Source organism: Camelus ferus, chromosome X (genome assembly GCF_009834535.1).
Source record: "Camelus ferus isolate YT-003-E chromosome X, BCGSAC_Cfer_1.0, whole genome shotgun sequence".
Classification (NCBI taxonomy): Eukaryota; Metazoa; Chordata; class Mammalia; order Artiodactyla; family Camelidae; genus Camelus; species Camelus ferus.
Window position 1 is genome coordinate 75,898,553 of NC_045732.1, and position 21,889 is coordinate 75,920,441.

Below are 21,889 nucleotides of genomic sequence, written 5' to 3' on the forward strand. Positions count from 1 at the left end.
CGACTCCGCGGGACGGGGGGCAGCGCGGCGGCGGGGCCAGGTGTCGCACCTCGCTCGGGGCCAGCGCCCCGCCCCTCCGCCCGCGCTCGCCGCCCGGGGTTACCTGCGGCCGGTGGGCGGGGCGGCTCTTCCCGTCTACGCCGGCCCTTGGCCTCCAGCGCGGTGGAGCCGGGAAGTGGGAGAGGGAGCGAAGGAGGCGGAGACTGCCGCGGCTGCAGCCCGGCGGGGCTCCGAAGCGAGGGGCTGCATGGAGCGGCCGGCGCGGCTCTACGGGCTGTGGGCGCTGCTCCTCTGCGCCGGAGCCGGGGTCGCCGCGCCCGCGGGTGAGTACGGGCCCCTGGGCCAGGGGCGGCGGGGGCCGTGGACGAGAGGCCCGCCGAGGGCGCCGCGGGGCCGAGGGCTGCGGCTGGGTGGGAGCCAGGGCTGTCGCCACGACGCCCCGCGGCTGCGGCCACCGCCGCTTCTCGCTCCCGGCTCGGGGTGGGGGACCGGGCGCGGCGGGGCTTTCCCGGATCCCGGGCGGTGGGGGCGGGGGCGGGGGACGACGACTTGTCGCCGCACTTCCCTTGGCCGTCGGGAAGCGCCCAGGAGCCTGGCGCCCGGGTGCGGGGCCGAAACCAGTACGCAGCGTCGGAGAGCCGGGAACGCGCCGGGAACGCGCCGGGGCTTCTTGCGCGGCGGGTCCAGTGAGGGGTGGGAGTTGAAGGGAACCTCTAAAGGTCCTGGTCCTCGTAGGAAAAGAACGAGAGGGTCACGGCCTCCTCTGGCGTCCACGAAATCCATTGGGAAACCCGGAGCACCATCCGCACGGATGCCTTTTTTTCTTTCTTTAATAATCTTTATGTTTTGGAATAATCTTCGACTTACAGAAAAGTTGCAAAGATAGTATAGTGCGTTTCTTGTATACCCCTTACCCTGTGCGGCAATTCAGAATTAAACAGCCAGAGTTATTGTGAAAAGTTGGGGGTTAATGACTTCCTCACGGACAATTCTTGGCAATAGTAGCCCCCTGGACATTTTGGGTGACGATAGTAGCTCCAAATTTGATAGGTTTTATTATCACATTGACACAAACACCCGCATCTTGCTTATTGCGTTTTCACCAGTGTGTTGTGCTTTGAAACCCAAGTTGAAACGTTGATTAGGAAACGTCAATGACCTTTATTGATTCGGTCAACAACACGTATGCAGAGTCTGCTCTGTGGCAGGCAGTGTTCTATGTGGCTGAGGAGGCAGCGGTGAGCAAAACAGATTGAGTCCCTGCCCTGTGGAGCTTATATGCTGTTGGCAGAGTCAGAGAAGGGCGGGGAGGGAGAAAAGTAAAATATAAGATATGTCAGATGGTGCTAAGTACTATGGAGAAAAAGGAAAGCGGTTTGCCATTGTGAATAGCGTGGAGTGGGAAGACTTTTACTGAAAAGGTGGCATTTGAGTAGCGACCTGAGGGAGGTTTGAAGTTTGTCAGTCTACCTTGTTTAGTACTGAGCCAGGCTCTGTATGTTCACTTAAAACCTTAAAGCAGTCGTTGTCCCCCAAGTGCCTCTAGTTCACTTGGGGAGATCCGATTCCCATAATCATACGGTGCAGCTGCAGTCCAGAGAAGGTAAGGGACTTGTCTAGGGTCATCCATCTCAGTCTCCTGATTTTCAGTGCTACTCCAGCACCCTTTCTCCTACAGACTCTTTCCCCCACACACCTGAAACAACAAACTCTAGATAATACCAGCAGCCCCCAGCTTAACCAGTTTTGTCACAGAGATCCATTGGTATTGGTTACTTAGAATACAGAAATTATTTTTCCTATTGGAAATATTGAGACACTTGCATTGAGGTATGTTGGGGTGGGGGTGGGGAACCAGTCAGGGGACTTGAAGTTTAGTGGTCTGACATTTCCCAGCTGCAGAACTTCTGGGATGGTCATTTCCTCTCCCTTGTGCGGCAGCTTTCTCATCTGTGACAGGAGGAGGCTGAACTCTGTAAGTTTTAAGGGCTCTTCCAGCTCTCATCTTCTGAGTGTTTATAAAAATGATTAGCTTACCAGCTTAATTCTGTCTGTTTAGATCCATAGCTCACATTGCAGCATATCTTAACAATGACTAGCATTTATACAGTGTTTACTTGATGCCTGGCAGTGTTCTAAGTTTTCCACCTGAACTGTTTCATTTAGTCTTTATACAAAACCTCTCCTTTAGGTGCTGTCATTTGTCCTGTTTCCTATATAAGGAAGCCGAGGCACAGTGAGGCCCAGAGCTTTGCTTAGAATCTCATAAGTGGTAGAGTGGAAGAGCCAGGCTTCCAACCCTGGTAGCCTGATTCCAGAGGCCATGCCCCTAACCAGTGTATTCAGTGCCTCTCTCTGCAGAAGTGACGGGAGTCCTTGGCTGGGAGAGGAGCTGGGTGCCTTCCAGCAGAGCAGAGCAGGACTAGTGGGGACCCAGGCAAGTATGTACAGGCCATTTGGTATGAAGCAAATGATCATGTATTGGAGACTTGTTTTATAATTGCAAGACTGTGTGGTCCAAACAATAAGTACTATAGACATTCAGAAGAGGGGAAACTGGAGGCTGGTAGTTTCCTGGAAGAGCTAAAACTTGAGCTTGACCTTCAGGATGGGTGACATTTGAGTAGGTGGAGGAGAAGCTATTCCCAGGTGGGGGCAGTAGCAGGAGCAGAGACCCAGAGTAAAGATGAGAGTGAAAGTGCCCCTTTGTGCTCCACAGGGAGCCCAGCTTGGCAGGAAGGTGCACTGGCAAAGTCAGTCCAGGCAGAAGGGCTTTGCCCAGGCAGAATTTGCCCTTGAAGCTGAGTTGGGTACAGTGTAAGGGAAGTGACACTGGAGGAGGAGTGAACAGGGAGACTTTATGGGGTGTGGGGAAATCACTGGGGCACAAAGCTATGCAAGAGTCTGGGGTTGGAGATAGGCACTAGAAAGTTGTGTTGTGCGTTCCTTCTGTCCAGGACTGTGACTAGTGTATGTCAGCCAGCCTCACCGGGCCCAGCAGAGCACATTAGTATGATCAGGATCAAGGGAGGTATTGCAGAAAACACTGAAATAAGTTGATGATTGAGTAGATGTAAAGGAAGGAGATGGATGACTCATGTATGACTCTTGTGATTTCCTTAACTTTTCCCGAAATGCGCATGCTTCTGCCAGCTCCTGTGACTGAACAGGAGAGAGCAAAAACTTTTAATTAAGCAACATGCCTAATAATATATTAGAAACAGCATTGATTGTGTTAATTCCTAATTAGAATAAGGTGTTGTGCTCGATGACCCTACAGACTCACTTGAGTTTTGAAGTTTAGTTGAGGGAGCTACTTGAGTCTCTCTTTCCTGCTCCCTTTTCTGAAGTCAGTGATAAATCCCCAAGAAATGGTTGCAGTTAGATGCCTAAGGGCACTTTATCAGGCAGAAGGGATATTTGTTCTGTCTCAAAGGCCGTGGACGCATATCAATTCCGTAGAAAACGAAAGAAATTGTTTAGAATGATTTTGTCTCTTCAAAAAGAAAGAAAGCAGATAGCAAATGTTTACATAGCATTTGTTCTGTGCCAGGCACTGTTCTGAGCTTTTTAATCTGTATGAACTCATTTAATCCTCATAATAATCCTTTTTCGTTAAATAACTATTATTATCATCCTCCTGTTACAGATGCGCAAACTGAGGCATAGAAAGGTTAAGTAATTTGCCAGCTAGTAAGTAGCAGAGCCGGCTACTATGAACTCAGGCAGTCTGGCTCCAGAGCCTGCGCACTCAGTCCCTACACTACACTGGAATTATACCTTACCTCTGAGGAGCTGTTAGAGACCTTACTAAGAAGTACGGTCTCCATTTGTTTATGTGTATGTCTGGATGTATTATACCCACATACATATGTTTGTATATATTTAAACATTTGGAGATTGTATTTCAAGTGTCTGTGTGTGTGTGTGTGTGTGTTTTAAAGCACAGGAAGTAGAAAAATCTCAAGAGAAATGGGAGGAGCAGGGAGGGTATAGCTCAGTGGTGGAGTGTGTGCTTGGCATGCATGGGGTCCTGGGTTCCATCCCCAGTACTTCCATTAGAAATAAATAAATGATGAGATGGGTATAGCTCAATGGTAGAGAACCTGCTTAGCCTGCACATGTTCCTGGGTTCAATCCCCAGTAGCAACATTCAAAACAAAACAAAAAAAGGTTTTATGTGTATGTATGACTGAAACATTATGCTGTACACTAGAAATTGATACAATATTGTAAAATGACTATACATCAATAAAAATGTAAATAAATAAATACATAAATAGATAAACTACCTCCCCCACCAAAACAAACAAACAAACAAACAAACAAAAAAGCAAACAAAGAAAAAAGAGAAATGGAAGGAATCATTAGGGACAAAACAGGATGACAGATAGCTACAAGTAGACTAAAATGCAAACCAATTAGAAGATCTGACTAAAGGACACTTCAGAACAGATGAGGGAAAAAATGAAATCCATTTGAGAGTTTGGAAATAAAGAAGGCTATTGTTTTGTTAAAATACTGAGGTTAAAAAAATAGATTTAAAAAGGCTTAAACTACCTTGAAAATTGAGGTAAGATTTAAGCGAACCATAAACAGGTAATTATTATTATGGCTTTAATTTTTGTGTGGCAGTGGGAGGTGAGTGGGAAGGCAGAGTGTCAGGAAGTACTAAACCAGGTATCCTGAACTTTTGCTGTGGTATATTTCTGGAAACTGCTCAATAGGGGAGATACCCTAAAGTAGATTATCACCTTCAGTAGGAACGAAGTTTCCATTAGAGGCTCTATACCTGACAAATGACTTGTCTTCAAAAATATCATTGACGCAATGTTAGAAAGGCCAAAATGCAGTAATTTGACACTCCTGTAATCACTGAAAATCCTGGTGCTAGCTAGCACTGTCACCTGAGCCACTGCTGCTGTCTGGCACTGGCTAGGTTTTAATTCAGTGCAGTGGGAATTCCCTGCTTCCCTAAGGACTTGGTCTGCTGTGGGCTCCTCCTCCACAAGACTGGAGCTCTGGTCTACCTTGTAGAACAGCTAATAGTAATAGAGTCAGGAAAGGCGGAATGAATATTCAGAGTCACAGGCCTGTGCCGGCTGCTGTGTATAAAACTGACTTTTGGGGAAATTCCAACTACTTAGTGCCTGTGGGGTTGATATTTTGGGACAAATGGAATTTTTGTTCAGTTAAAGAGGAAGGTAATGCTATAAATATTGCAGATTATGTAAGAGGTCCACAGCACTCCAAAGTGTTGGCATAGAGTATAAAATCTATCTCTACTGACTGATAAATTAATATAACCAAAGTCCTTAAATAATTAATAATGATTAAGTTTGCCACCTTAGATAATTTTGGGGACTGTATTTTAAATTAGTTTAATAAATTTTATTTGGGGAGGAGTTTGAATTTACAGAAAAGTTGAAAAGATAGGCCAGAGAACCCCAGTGTACTCCTTATCCAGTTTCTGGGGAGTGGTTTTGGTAGTCCTGGCCTCAGGAGTTCTCAGGAAAGTTTGAAATGTTTCCTTTCCCTCCTCTATGTACTTCCCTGCATTTGGCAGAAGTATGAAAACTCCTTTCTCTGATCTTAGAGCTGGGTCCAAAATAATGAAGTCAGTAAATATTTAGTGGAGACACTGGTGGATTTTCTCCAAATGAAACACATTTTTAAGGACACTAGTTCAGATTCTCCTCTTTTCTTCCCTCTTCCGATTAGTCAAAGCTACAGTTCCAGCTGCTTAGTGTCAGACAGGGAATAACAAAGGCTGTTAAATCTCTTAGTACTTTGGAAGAGTCATCAAAACAATTACCATGTCACTTTAGCAAAACATGATTAAAGATGAGCTGCTTAAACTCACTGGCAGAACCATATGATCCAGCAATCCCACTCCTGGGCATATATCCAGAGGGAACTTTAATTTGAAAAGATACATGCACCCCAGTGTTCATAGCAGCTCTGTTTACAAGAGCCACGACATGGGAACAACCTAAATGTCCACTGACAGATAACTGGATAAAGAAGTTGTGGTATATTTATACAATGGAATACTACTCAGCCATAAAAGGAATAAAATAATGCCATTTGCAGCAACGTGGATGGACCTAGAGATCGTCATTCTAAGTGCAGTAAGCCAGAAAGAGAAAATACCATATGATATCATTTATATGTGGAATCTAAAAAAAGACAAATGAACTTATTTACAAAACAGAAACAGACTCACAGACATAGAAAACAAACTTATGGGGGGGTATAGCTCTGTGGTAGAGCACATGCTTAGCATGCATGAGATCCTTGGCTCAATTCCCAGTACCTCCATTAAAAGAAAAAAAGAAAAACTTATGGTTACCAGAGGGGAAGGGAATGGGAAGGGATAAACTGGGAGTTCAAGATTTGCAGATACTAACTACTATATATAAAATAGATAAACAACAAGTTTATACTGTATAGCACAGGGAACTGTATTCAGTATCTTATAGTAACCTATAATTAAAAAGAATATGAAAATGAATATATGTATGTATATGTCTGACTGAACTATTATGCTGTAAACCAGAAATTGACACAACATTGTAAACTGACTAAACTTCAATTTAAAAAAAAAAATCTCACTCGCAGAACTGCTGTGATTGAAGTGTCTGTATTGGGTGAGATGTGGACCACAAGTGTAGAAAACCCCAAATACCTGCAGGAGGAAAACTTAGATGTTTAAGAATACACTCTTCTCTGTGTTCACGCTATAGCAAGTAGTTAAGAATGTGACCTGGGTTTGTGTCTTGGCTCTGTCATTTACTGGCCATGGGATATGGGGCAAGTGACTTAACATCCCTGTGCCTCAGTCACCTCATCTTTAAGATGAGGCTGCTAGTTCCTGTCTCATAAGGTTGTTGTGAGGATTCAACAGATTAATATGTGGAGAGTACTCAGAACACTGCCTGGCTCAATAAATGTTAACTCTCGTTAACTCAGTTTTATGATTCTTGGCCTCTAGGACTTGGAGGAATGGATTAAATGAACTACTGAAAACACTAGCTGCTGCTGATAAATTTATTTCTTGTGCTTGATTTGAACAGAAACTCAGCCACCTGTGACCAATTTGAGTGTTTCTGTTGAAAACCTCTGCACGGTCATATGGACCTGGAATCCCCCCGAGGGAGCCAGCCCAAATTGTAGTCTACGGTATTTTAGTCATTTTGGCAACAAACAGGATAAGGTAAGTTTTCTGGAACATATTGCATTGTTGAGGTAAAGTGAACACTGTGAATTGAAGCTAAGAGTAAGCCAAATTCTAATCTTACTTCAAAGTGGGATTTTTATTTTGGCTTGTGTCCACATTTTAATTGGGAAAATTATGGGAACAACTGTTGACAAAATTGAACATTAGAAAATATTTGCTAATTATTTGCAAATCCAATGCAATTGAGATTATTACTCTTTTAGGAAATACTAGATATCGCTATCTAGTAGACACTCAATAAATAATTAATTATATTAAAATTGGTTCCTGTAGGCACTCAATGAATAATTATGTTAAAATTGGTTTCTGCGTGCCTGCCTGTAGCCTTGTATTTATGTAACACTTTCAGTTTCTCAGGGAATTTTCACATTTCTCACTAATCACATGCACAGATAGATATGCAAGAACTATGTGATGCAAAAATGGCCATATGGAACATGAGAAAATAAGATGTCAGTGGCAGGTAACGTTGACCAGAAGGTTCCCTGATGCCTGTGGAAAAATGAGAGAAACGTCCAGCCTTTCCAGTCAGATGTAGCAACAAATTTAAGTGAATTTTTGTTAACAACTTTTGTTATTTTGGATTCTTTATGATAATCTTATTCAGTGGAGGTTTCTCTTATGCCTTATTAGTTTGTAGCCCCTTCTAATTGACAGATTATTCAGAGCATCATATTGTCTGTTCAGAACTGTTGTATATCTCTATACAGTCTTCAGGTTCCACATCTGCGGATTCAACCAACCTTGAATGGAAAATATTTGGAAAAAAATTCCAGAAAGTTCCAAAAAGTGAAACTTGATTTTGCCTTGTAGTGGCAATTAATTCCATGTCATTTACGTTGTATTAGATATTGTAAGCAATCTAAAGATGATTTAAAGTATACGAGAGGATGTGCGTAGGTTATATACAAACACTATGCCATTTTATGTAAGAGATTTTATCCACGGATTTTGGTATCTGTTGGGGGGGAGGGTCCTGGAACCAGTGCCCCTTGGGTATAAGAGAGATGACTATATCTTCCCTCAGTGTTTGAGTAGAGGAGGTGGAGGATATTTGGGGTTGAATTTGTCTAGGATTTTTAAGGAGACTGATGGAAAGTTGTTATTAGTGACAGTACTTTGTTTCAGTGAACTGTGAAACACTATTTTCAAGCAGTTTGGTGACAGGAAGAGTCTGGAGAACTAGTTGGTGTACCACTCAGCTAGCTCAGTGGCCTGGGGTAAATTACTTAACCTTTCTGAGCCTTCATTTCCTTGTGTGTAAAGTGTGGCTCTACTCACTTCCCAGCTCCCTGGGACACAGAAAATAATAATGTGAAAGCTTAGTGAAGTGAGGATGGAATGAACTCTTCCTCTAGAGGGAAACTTGCCAATCTGCCTTCCTGCTTTCTTGCAGAGGTGTTAATTATAGTTTAGGTGTTAATGAAGAATTGGGGCTGGTCAGAAGTATTTGCGTTTTAAAAGAGGTCCTCCAAATGCGGAAGCCTGTGAAATCTAGTAGTCCAGTTCCCCTTTTCACAGTGTTGGCTTCCCCTTGTTCCTAAGGAGGGGCCTTAGATGGTTGGAGTCTTAGTGGCAGCTTTTGGTAGTTCAGCCTTGGGGAATTCCGGGAAAGACCCTTCAGTGCCTTGCCTAAGAATCAAAATTGAAACCCTGAGAAGAGGTCACTTTCTTTCTAACAGGTCTTTATTCATTAGCCTGTCAACCACGCTCAAGGATCCATCGAGTAGACATGCTGATATGCTAGCCTAGAAATGGGGGCTAATTCTTCAGTATAGTTACAGAAACTTAGACCTAAAATTAACTTTAGGAGACAGTGAAACCAGATAGAATTGGGTTTGAAAATTTGTCTCTTCTCCTTTCAAACTGTGTGGCCTTGGGGAGGCCATTTAACCTCCCCAAGCCTCCATTTCCTTGTTTGTAAAATACTGATAGGGAAGGGTTAATAATAGTACCTACTTCATATGAATGGTGTGTGTGTTAAAGGAGATGGTATTTGTGATCCACCTGCACAGAGTTAGTGTTCAATCACTGTTAGCTTTTATCATTATTACTATTGTTGGATTGAGCCATGTGAAATTGTTACTTTTATAGGTCATATTATATGGTTCAACCTAATATTTATTATCATTTACTCTTGTTTCCTCATTTTGCCCCTAAAGAGACCAGATGGAACACCATAAAGGGTGGCTTCTGCCTAAGGCCTGCTCATTTATTCCAGCCATTTTACCTCATTGATGGCTACCAATGCCGCAGTTGTGATAAACACAGATTATTCCTTCCAGTCAGTGATGGGGATTTCCTGTCTGGGCATTTTGACATTTACAATCCTGAGGCTGAGAATCAATGGCAGTGATTTCCCTTTCCTGTTTCTGTCCTTTGGACACAGCATTAATGTCATCAGACCACACTGGGGTGTATATATCCTTTGAAGCAGTGGCATTATGATAATTTGTGTATGTTAGGGGGCCTTTGAAACCATCTAAAGGCCCCAAAGTACTAAATGAGGTAAACCCTTGAGATCATTTTCAATCTTCAGATTGGAGGACCATTAAGTTGAAAGACAGGGATTCATAGAGGATTTAAAAAAAAATACGTGACTAGCTTAAGTGGCTGCCCACCACCATTGTTTTAGCAATGTTTAATCTGGCAATTAGAAGAAGGATCTGGCATCAGGTTTTAGATCTCTTTCATCACCAAGAGATAGGAGGTCTCACTAGGTAAATAAATTAAAAGGCTGTTGTTCTGTCTAGGCTTCCAAAGAGGCAGAAGCTGAAGCTGAAGCTGACTCCCCTTTCCTTCTGAGAAAGGAATCAGGAATTGGAAAAAGTGTGATCTAGCCAAGTGAACATTGGTCCTGAAGGGCAGGGATCGATTCAGGACTCTGACCTTGGTTTTTAATAAATTTTCAAAGGAGCCCAGATTCTCTGAGGGATGGGGCATAGTGTCATACAGCAACTACCAGTGGAGTAAGTTACTGAAGCCCAAAGTCACGTGGGAGCCTTCACACATAGCTCATCAAGACCTGCTGGGAGGGATTTAGTTCCTGATCTGACAGAGAGACGTGCACTTGACTTGGTGATCGTTGACAATCGGGGCTCCTACTTTATCCATGCCAATTTAACATTATTTGCCTTGAGCTTTGAAAGAGACTGTTTAAAGTATTTTATCTTTCCCCCTACCATGTCTTTTCCAAGTTATTTTATTATTCATGTGCCTAAAACATAAGGTTCAGATTTAGCTACTAAAGTATTTTTTTAATTTAAGAAATTCCATTATAATAAAAATATTTGTGTGATAAAGTTCCTCAGCCCTCTCACTGGAACAATATCTAATATAATAAGGGAACTGGGATTTTTCCATGATGATTCTAATTTATGGCGTTTGGCCGTACATTTTTCCCCGGGTATCCTCAAAGGGCAAACGCAGCTTCCAAACATGAATTATCAAGGATCCTTGGGTCAGGGCGGCTCCCTCAGGAGCGTATGAGACTTGTGCTCAGTAAAATTGTGAGGCTGCTGAAATCTACATTCAGAGCTTTCCTGCTGCCGTCACCAGCAATCCTAGGCCTGGTCTTCAGCGTCACAGGCTGAGAAACCTCATTTCCTCAGCACACGCTCATCAACCAAGGGCCAGTTCCTTACTTTGCCATGAGATCTATAATGGTGAAGCATTCTAGAGAGCCTTCTCTTGATACAACTGACACATTCCATCCCCTGTAGACCGCAACTGTATGGAAAGCCAAATAAATGATAAATACGTTTCTTGGCAAGGAATCAGGAATTTGTTGTGAAAATGTACTTGGCACAGAATAGTTGGAGGCCCCACTGAGGTTAGGCATAACTTTGCTGCTGGGACAAGAATACTCAGTGTCCATGCAGCTGAGTCACCATCTCTTTTCTCCTTGTCAGAATTTTGCTCACAGACATTTCTTTTTCTCTTCTAGGGCTGACCAACTAACTTCTTTTTCAGAGCACTGTCTTGTCTGAGCCTAAGAGCTGTTCAGTCTCTATAAAGTATTTTTTCCCATGTCTTTGCTGTGGTTCATTAGTTGTTGATTTGCTGGCTACCTCGCAGAGGGCAACCTTGTGCCCTGGTTGTGAGAGCCTCTCACGGTCACCCTCATGCTCAGCTGGTGGCAGGCATGTTAAATGGCAGAGTATCCCCTTAGGGTGCTAGGTAGAGGTAACGCTAACAAATTTTCCCCTTCGTGGCTATAAGCACGTATGTGAAAGGAAATGCTGTCTCCAACTTGAGTCAGAAACCATTGCAAAACAGGAAACTCTTTGGAAATCTGATTAAAAGCAGCTCCATTCTTAATTATTCCAACTCTGTCACCTTGAGAAATGTTAATTTCCTGAAGAGCCCTTTAATCTCATTCTTCTAAATCATAATAACCAGATTTGTGATATATATCTGTATGCTGTCTGTAAGTTGGCTTTCCGTGGTTCCACAAAGCTTATTTACTTTTCAGAATAAGAGTGTGCTATACTCAGTGCATGTACTAACAACCCTTAAAATTTATATGTGTATGTGAGATAGTCAAAGTGGTCAAACAGTACAGGAATATGGTCAATGAAAAGCCTCTCTTCAGCCCTTGGGCTCCCCTTCTTTACTTCCTCTCCTTAAGGGTGACCAGGATTACTAGATTCTTAAAGCAGTCCTTTTTACCTTGATCTTGTGTTATACTGCATCTACTTGGAATTGAATTTTGATAATCTTATTGTGTTTCCTTTGAAATTGCTTTTAGACACTTGACATGTTTGCATGGTAAGTTTATAGGTAAGTGTCATGATGTTTGTATATTTAAAATGTGGGGAAACTGTCTTTTATCTATTCCAGGGTTTCTCAGCAGTGACACTACTGACATTTGGTACATGATAATTCTGTGTTGTAGGGGAGGGAAGGCTGTCTTCTGCATTGTAGGATGTTTAACATCATCCTTGGCCTACCCACTAGATGCCAGTAGCAGCCCCCTCTCAAGTTATGATAGCCAAAAATGTTCTTGGACATTAACAAATGCCCCCCAAGCGTGGGGGAGCAGAATCACCTCAGGTTGAGAATCACTGAACTGTATACCATTCGGTAACTTTCCATTTTCTTTACACATTTAGGCGTGCAAATATTTTCTTATGTTAATGTATTTCTCTATGTTTGTTACAGCAATACCTTTTTTTTAATTTCCTTACCTTAGAAAATTGCTCCAGAAACTCATCGTTCGGAAGAAGTACCCCTGAATGAGAGAATTTGTCTGCAAGTGGGGTCCCAATGTAGCACCAATGAAAGTGAGCAGCCTAGTATTTTGGTGGAAAAGTGCATCTCACCCCCTGAAGGTAACAACTGAAAGCACTATCTCTTGGTAGAGAATAATTCCAAATTGTCCATATGCTTATGTTCACTGCTCATTAATTCATTCAATTTTTTAATATTTGCTGAGTCTAATAAGTGCCAAGCACTTGTGCTAGATGCTGGGAACACGCCAATAAATGTGGCGGGACATCCCTGCCTTTGAGGTGTTCACAGACAACTTGAATGACAATGCCTAATAGTTACATAGCTCTTAATAGTTTGGAAAGTGATACATACACACACATACACACACACATGCCTCTCCCCTAAATCAAGCTTCACAAGCTAATTTTGTGAAATGAGCAAGGCATGTATTAATTCCCTGATCCATTTTGTGAGAAAGAAGGGAACTGAGTGAGTTGCTCTAGATCTTCAGGTTCCAGGTCCAGTGCCTTAAAAAAAATACTATCTTACTCATTATAGAGAGAGATTAGTATGATATACAGATACATTTGGGGAAAGATGTTAAAAAAGGAAAATGGGCATGCTGGCCTCGCTCTGATTCAAGACGAGCCCTAGCACCTCTCCTTCCTCTTTGGTCAGGGACAGATAACACTGTTGCAGTTCAAGGTCTGCTTACTACCATCTGGAAGGTTAAGTCATGGGTTTGTTATGTTTTTCTTAAAGAGCCAACCACTTGGAAGTCCTGAAGAATTGAAATGCTCAAGGGCCTGCCAGAATCCCCTAACTCCTGACTAGATGTGCCTCGAGCTAGCGGGCAGCATTAAGAAATATGTGTCTACTGTACAGCACAGGGAACTATAGTCAATTTCTTGTAATAAGCTATAATGGAATAGAATCTGAAAATATATGTATATGTATAACTGAGAAGCTAACATTGTGAATCAACTACACTTCAATAGAAAATAAAATTAAAAAAAAAAGACGAACCCTAGGAAAAGCTGTCAAGTAGTCAGGTTTATCATTGTCCCCCAACTCCCTTCCCACCCGTCAGCCATTGTCCCTCTGGCTCTTATGTTACATGCGGGGAGTAGCATATACTGATGAAGAGCAGGGCTAGCAGAGCCCAGATGACCAAGTTTAAATCTCCTCTCTGCCAGCTTCCAGTTGTGTGACCTTAGGTCACTCAGCCCCTTCTCCCTTCTTCTGGAGAATGGGGATGATGAGAGTACCTACCTCCCAGGATTGTTGAAAGGATTACGTAAATCAGCATATGTGAGGTACTTAGAATAGTGTCTGGCAAAGAGTGAATCCTGTATACACATTATTTATTCATATCACGCTGCCCTTTGCTTGGGCCGGGTCCCGTCTCCTACTTCCAAACCTCAGCACTGTGTGGCTTGTGCTCCAGACTATTCTCTCTACCTGCCTTGCCTGGATCCAATGTATATGAAGTAATATTTGTAAAATTATAAAATTCAGGACTGCTAGACAGCTGGCGCATGGTTTAAAACAACTTATCTCCCCTATTCTCATTTCTTGAGGAGTTTAATAATCTGAAAAAATCGAAATTGTATTATGACAATGAAGTGGTTGATGGTGGCTCGGTATAATACCCCTTTAAGGATCATGAAGCATAACATGGAGACATGATGCCTTAACTCAAAAGGCTTTACAAAAGTAGAGATTTCAGGTCATAAAGATTTTAGGGCTCCTAAGGTCATAACACACAATAAGCAACTACTAAGAGTTATGTTATGCTTGCCTTTCCCCAAACTGCTTCAAGAGGGATGTTTGTTTAACTTTTAAAACAAGATGTATTAGTATTGATCAAAAGACAGGAAGGTAAATTATAACTCAGTAAACTTGGGTTTTTTTTTTAAAGACAGGTAGATGTAGTGGTTGTGTATATTTTCACATTTATTGGGGAAATTCCATAGTCATTTCCTATAACTGAAATATTGTCTGAACTTCAAACGCTCTAGTTAGGAATACAAGAGTTAGGGTCCCTCAGTGGTAGTAAAGATGTTTTCTTAGTATGAGGAGGTGAGAGAGAAAGTTGTAAACAAATTAGATGTGGGTTTTCTCCCTCCTGGGTGCCTTCTAGGTAAAGTGGGGTAAGAGATTGGGGATTAGCTTGCTGGTGAAGCAGCCTTGAAACCCCCTTACCATCCCCCACCCCCAAGAGTGACTGGCTAGTTTGCATCGCAAGGAGAGAAGGGTCCTAAACTCTCCACTGGATATTCTAGGTGATCCCGAGTCTGCTGTCACTGAGCTACAATGCGTTTGGCACAACCTGAGCTACATGACCTGTACTTGGCTCCCTGGAAGGAATACAAGTCCTGACACTAACTATACTCTCTACTACTGGTAAGTATGTGTGGAAGAGGGCTGGCTGTGATTGCCTTGGGAGCTGTTGGATCTGACCTAGTAAAAACAAAAACAAAACAACAACAAAAAGAACCGCCTACCCTTTTCTACAAACCCAAGATGATAGGAAATTCGCTTCAGTGGAAAATGCATCTGCTTTGGGGGATCTCATTTAAAAAAAAAACCCTTAAAACATAATTATAGATCCACAAATATGTTGCAAAAAGTGTATGGAGAGATCCTATGTACCCTCAACTCAGTTTCTTCCAATGGTAACATCTCATATAACCAGAGTACAATATCAAAACCAGAAAACTGACATTGGTGCAATTCACTGACCTCATTCAGATTTCACCGGTGTTACATGCTGTAATTTGTGTGTGTGTGTGTGTGTGTGTGTGTGTATGTGTGTTTAGTTCTGTGCAGTTTTATCACATATGTAGATATAGAATATTTCCATTACCACAAGGATTCTCTCTTGTACCTCTTCTGCCCTCACTCCTCTCCCTCAAGTCTCTAAGCTGTGGCAACCACTAATCTGTTCTCTATCTCTATAATTTTGTCATTTCAAGAATGTACTGGAATGGGATCATACAGCATATGACTGTTTGAGGCTGACTTTATTTTTGTTAACCTCTGCATAATACCCTGGAGATCCATCCCAGTTGTTGTGTGTATCACTAGTTCATTCCTTCTCCTTGCTGAGTAGTGTTCTATGATACGGATGTACCAGTTTGTGTAACCACTTATTGGAGGATATCTCAGTTGTTTCCAATTTTTTTGTGATCATGAATAAAGCTGCTGTAAATATTCATGTTCAGGTGTTTATGGGAACATAACTTTTCATTTCTCTGGAATAGATGCCTTAGAGTGTAACTGCTGGGTCATATTGTAATTGCATACTTAGTTTTATAAAAAACAGCTGCACTATTTTACGTGTCCACCAGCAATGTAGGAGTGATTGGTATCTACCTTTCAGAACGAAAATTGTATCATTCCCCAGGGTTAAAGTAGTTTCGCTCCCCTCCAAATAACTTATATTTGATATTTGTAACTACAGAACTTCTTAAATTTCTAAGTTAATCTTTAATCATTTACTTTACTTTGGAGCCGAGAATTATTAACAACAGAACAAGGTAGAAAGTACCAGGTTAATCAGTTCAGTTCAGTAAATCTTTAGCACGTGTTGTGGGTAAAGCACTGAACGGGCAGCAGAGATAAGAAACATATAAACATGGCTCTTCACTCCTAAAGCTTCAAATGTAGAGGAGACAGTGCCTGACACAGTTACCCATATAGAAATAAGAGAACGTGATGGAGGCTTAGAGGAATAGGCAAGCTCGGTGAGAAGCGAAGACAGAGCTTGGGGTGGTGGCCGAGCGAGGCTAGAGGCTTTGATGAAGGGGGTGGACTGCACGGGTAAGGGGTGTCTCCAAGGCTGGAGGCTGGTGCTGGGGAGCTGGGGGTATTTAGTCCGTGTGATTCCAGGTTGAGAAGCAGGAGATCTAGCGTGGGCCGTCTGCTCTTTGTGTGGCCTTGTCCCCCTTTCAATCATTGTTCATTCAGACTGCGTCTCAGAGAGTGGAGTGTGGGACGGGTGTGTCCAGGGCTTCTGAAGCTGTGGGATAAACATGGCCTTTCATCCTGGAATGTCCATTTTGCCTGATGACTTGATGAAGAGTTGTTTTGGTATATGAACACACTCATGGCTATAGTTGCCCAGGGATTTGCATTCACTCTCCTCTCCTGGGCAAGTTGAGAAACACAGCAGGTGAAGCCAGATGGCACTGAGGTTGTGTGGTTCAGTCTGAAGGTTTCCCCCTCCCCCATACAGATAATTCTCATTTGAGGTTTTGTAGTTTCACTTGTCCACTTATGGTACCTGTTGTTTCTCCTTTATTTAAAACCCTCCAGTGGCTGGCTGGTGGCTGTGGCATAAAGTCCAAACTCTTGAGCACGACAGACAAAGCCTTTTCTGCTCAGGCCACTGCCTGTCTCTCTAGCCTCAGTCTCATCTCCCTCCATGCACCCCCCACCCCTCTTGCACCTACCACCCAGCCCGCGCTGAACTTCTTTTAGTTCCTCAAACTCTGCAAACAAACAGAATTGTGGAATCCAAACAGAACATTCAGCCAGAATAGTGAAAGCATTCTGCGTCCCGTCGCCGCCCAGGCCTTGCCCTTCCTCCTGGATGCCTCTTATTTATCCTCTTTATATCAGCCCAGATGTCACTTCCCTTCCAGAAAGGCTTCCTTGACCTCTCCAGTCTAGATGCGCACCTGGTCATCGTGTACCGCTGTACTTTGCACTTTCCCATGTCATAATACTCAGCACACTTTGTTGTCATTTCCTGTTTACTTAGTGGGAGCCCTCCTATGACTGCCGTCTCCCTTGCGAGCAGGGCCTGTCTCTAGTTTCCCCTGGTGCCTGACACACGGTAGGTGTTCCATAAAGAAGTTTTGAGTGCTTGGTAGGATACAAAGCTGGAGAATTTGGGGGATTGGGGTGAGGACTTAGGAGGGATAAGCAACTCAGGAACATTATAGTTCAGGTATAAAAAGAGAGAAGGATTGAGTAGATCTGACTCCCCAAAGAATTGCTAGTGAAGGGGCCTGAGAACCAAGCCTTAAACAGAGTAGCCTGACTCTGGTGAAGTTGCGGTGAAGTCTGGAGAGAGCAGTTACTACAGGCCTTTAAGATGTCTTATAAGCTGGTAATATCCCTGTGTTTATTATGCTCTTAAATCTTGCTTTTCCTGGGAAATAGGGAAATCACAGGGAAAACCTGTAAAGAGTCTGTCTAATAGAAGGGGCAGGGAAAGGAAGGGAAGAAGTCCTAACACTGTCTCAGTCCATGGCAGACTCTGCAGGAAAGTAACCCAAATATATAAATCAAGGTGGTGCTGGAGGTAAATGGTGACCTAGTCCTTCAAGTTCTTATAAGACAAAGATAGGGAAATGCCTGAGGCATGTACTAGGCCAAAACAAATCTTTATGCAAATTACAAAACCAGTACCCTCTCTGGATGAATAAATAACAAAAAATTGGACTGACCAATTCGAAAAGCATTCTTCTTCCTCTGGGCTGAAGCAGTCCTCTTCTGGGCTGATGCAGCATCATCTTGCCAAAGCTGACAGCAGGTGGTGCTCAGGCTGGCTTTCAGCCCTTAGTTGATGCTTGGTGCAGGGGATAAGCTACAACTATCAGAGGTGGCGCAAGAAGCTATCCCAAGAGAATGGGGGTTCACTGGCACCCGAGTAGGTAGGCATCAGGGATACCGCTTCTTGTCATACATGTTCCCAGTGTCGGTCATCAGCGGGACTCTCTGTAATACAGACCTGTGCTGTCCAAGACAGGAGCCACTAATCACATGTGACTGTTTACATTTTCATTTAAATTAATTAAAATTAAACTGAATTAAAACTTCAGTTGCTCAGTCTTACTAGGCAGTTTCATATATGGCTAGCAGCTCCTGTATTAGACAGTATAGATATCAAACATTTCTATAATCCCAGAAAACTTTCTGGGACAGTGCTGGTATAAATTCTGTATCTTTTGCCCTCACCACTCCACAGCTTATTGTTTTCTGGAGCCACACTGCCCAGGTTCAAATCCTGGCTCTCTTTGTTACTGGCAGTGTGATTTGGGGCAAATTGCATCTGTGTGAGCCTCAGTTTTATAATCTGTAAAATGGGGATAGTAATAATAGCGCTGCTTCTTAAGGATGTTGCGAGGGCTGTTATATGAAAAGTGTTTGGAGTTGTGCCTGACTGTTAACATGTACAGAGTAAGCATGCAATACATGGTAGCTATATTCTTTTTTATTAGGCATCCCCACTCCCTTGCAGATGTAGCCAGTACACATTGCTGGCCTCTTCCCCTACCTCGAGGAATTAGCCCCTAGCCCATACCTCTGCCTCCCTGCTCTCCCCTGGAGAGGTCCTTTCCAATCAAACTATGAAAGAAAGACATATGGCTCATTCATTATCAAGCACTCAGAAATGGTTTACGTACTAACTCACATCAAACTGCTGGAGACTGTTTCCCTGAGCCGCAAACAGAAAACATGGAGTAATTTTGAAGCCCCGGGGCAATGACTTGCAGTCCTGCAGGGGAAGTCTGGCATTGAAAGGAGCCTGACCTCAAAAGCTACGGACTAGCCATGCCAATGAATTTTAGGGAATTTCTTACCACATTAATCATCTTCAGAGTTGAGGAAATAGTTTTTAATTTGCCCATTTCCTCCTTGTGTCTGCAGTATAACTCTGTGGAGGATTTCAGTGTGTGAATTTTAACAGGAAGCGCCTGAATGCCTTCTATCTTAGGCTATCATCTAATCTTTCATAAGGTGTCACCAAAAGTCTATTCAAACAAACATTTTCCCTTTTATTTTTTTCTAAAGTACAACAAAAATTTCTTAAAATTTCATATTTAGAGTCCAGAGGAATATATGAAATACTCAGGGTACAAAAATGAAAAAGGAATCTCAAAGATTTCCCACTAGAGAAGTTCCTTTCATTATTGAAAAAACTAACTTTCTACATAGTTTTCTTTAGTTATGTAACAAAACCGTCATGTGTTCCTTCAGTTTCTATTTCTGGCTATGAGTGGAAAACACTTCAGGCCTGTCTGATCTAAAAACTAGCCATGGCAGTAACTTAGTTTTTAAAAGACTGTTTTCATTCATGAACCACATGGCCCAACAACTAGGAGAAAAATCTCATGTACTATCTTTTAAGGGACAAGAGCATTTTTTTTTGACATTTTATTTATTTATTTATTTATTTATTTTTTTATTTAACATTTTTTATTGATTTATAATCATTTTACAATGTTGTGTCAAATTCCAGTGTAGAGCACAATTTTTCAGTTATACATGAACATATATATATTCATTGTTGCATTTTTTTCTCTGTGAGCTACCATAAGATCTTGTGTATATTTCCCTGTGCTATACAGTATAATCTTGTTTATCTATTCTACAATTTTGAAATCCCAGTCTATCCCTTCCCACCCTCCGCCCCCTAAGAGCATTTTTTATATTGAAGCATTTCTTTGCACAGCCTGTGAAGGAGTAAATACATTAGATGTGAATTTTTGTTTTCTTTTTTAAAAAAAGACATTATTTATAGCAGTTTTAGATTTACAGCAAAATTGAGAGGAAGATACAGAGACTTTCCAAAAAAACCCCTGCCCCCACACAGGCCCAGCCTGCCCCATTATTAACATTCCCCACCAGAGTGGTGCGTTTGTAACAATTGATGAAGCTGCACTGACACATAATCACCCAAAGTCCGTAGTTTACATTAGGGCTGACTCTGGGTGTTGTACGTTCTGTTGGTTTGCACAAATGTATAATGACATGTATCCATCATTATATTATACGGAATATTTTCATTGCCCTAAAAATCCTCTGTGCTCCACCAATTAATCTCTCCTCTACCCCAACCTCTGATTTTTTTTTTGTCTCCATAGTTTTGCCTTTTCCAGTATGTCATGTAGTTGGAATCATACAGTATGTAGTGTTTTCAGGTTGGCTTCTTTCACTTAGTAATATGCATTTAAGGTTCTTCCTCAACGTCTTTTCAGGGTTTGATAGCTCATTTCTTTTTAGGGCTAAATAATATTTCACTGCCTGGATGTACCACAATTTTATTCATTTACCTACTGAAGGACATCTTGGTTGCTTCTAAGCTTTGGCAATGATGAATACTACTATAAACATTTGTATGCAGGTGTTTGTGTGGACATAAGTTTTCAACTCATTTAGGTAATCACCAAGGAGCATGATTGCTGATTATTATGGTTAAGAATATGTTTTGTTCTGTAAGAAACTGCCAAACTGTCTTCCAGAGTTACTGTACTGTTTTGTATTCCCACCAGTAATGAATGAGAGTTCCTGTTGCTCCATGTCCTTGTTAGCATTTGGTGTTGTCAGTGTTCTGGATTTTGGGCATTCTAATTAGTGTGTAGTGGTATCTTGTTGCTTTAACTTGCATTTTCCTGATGACATATGATAAAGAGCATCTTTTCATATGCTTATTTGCCATCCATATATCTTCTTTGGTGGACTGTCTGTGAAGATCTTTGGCCCATATTTTAGTTGGGTTGTTTTATTGTTGAGTTTTAAGAGTTCTTCATATATTTTGGATAAGTCCTTTATCAGATGTGCCTTTTGTAAGTATTTTCTCCCAATGTGTGGTTTGTTCTCTTATTCTCTTGAAACTGTCTTTTGAAGAGCCCAGGTTTTTAATTCTAAGGAAGCCCAGCTTATCAATTATTTCTTTTATAGATCATGCCTTTGGTGCTGTATCTAAAGTCATCACCATACCCACGGTCATCTAGGTTTTCTCCTATGAGTTTTATATTTTACATTTAGGTCTGTAATCCACTGTGAGTTTAATTTTCTGAAGAGTGTAAAATTTTTGACTAGGTTCATTTTTTTTGCATGTGATGTCCAGTTGCTCCAGCACCATTTGTTGAAGAGACTATCTTTGCTCCATTATATTGCCTTTGCTCCTTTGTCAAAGATCAGTTGACTATATTTATGGGAGTAGATCTGAAATTTGTAAGACCTGATTTGCAGCACAGTCCCCTGGAGAATTGCTTTCAAAATGCTTCTTCCTAGTCCCTGGACAAAACCTTTCTAAGTAGGATTCTCTGGGAGAGGTTTTTAGGAATCTGCATTTTTAAAATGACCACAGGTGATTGTGAAGTAAACAGGTCAAGGGTTTGGGACTCTTTACTCTTAGTTCATTTTCTAAATTGTCTTCCTTTTCTTCAGAACCTTTGCACAACTCCCATTGTGACTGATGAGGTAAGGCTTGACTCTGTCTTCTGCCAGTTCATTAAAACAGAGCCCTTGATAGCCTAGACAAAAATGTGCCGTGAAGCACATTCTGTCTGCCTGCACTGTGCTAGGTGCTGATGGTCACGCAGGGACGGTATATGTAGAGGTTTCTCATGGGAAAGAAGATACCAGCATTTAGAGTCACATGGTGGAGTAAGACACTTAGAAAGCCATTGTGTT

The 21,889-nt window shown here is 42.0% G+C and overlaps 1 protein-coding gene across 1 annotated transcript in view; it reads left to right on the forward strand.

Annotated features, from left to right (window-relative positions):
• Positions 1 to 9: 9 nt before the first annotated feature.
• The window catches only part of IL13RA1 (interleukin 13 receptor subunit alpha 1), a 49,032-nt gene continuing 27,152 nt past the window's right edge, over positions 10 to 21,889 (forward strand). Inside the window, exons 1-4 of the mRNA XM_032475947.1 lie at positions 10 to 323; positions 7,077 to 7,216; positions 12,435 to 12,573; positions 14,740 to 14,860. Of these exons, the coding sequence (XP_032331838.1) occupies positions 248 to 323; positions 7,077 to 7,216; positions 12,435 to 12,573; positions 14,740 to 14,860 (476 nt within the window). The 5' untranslated portion in view covers positions 10 to 247. The remainder of the gene's footprint in view (positions 324 to 7,076; positions 7,217 to 12,434; positions 12,574 to 14,739; positions 14,861 to 21,889) is intronic.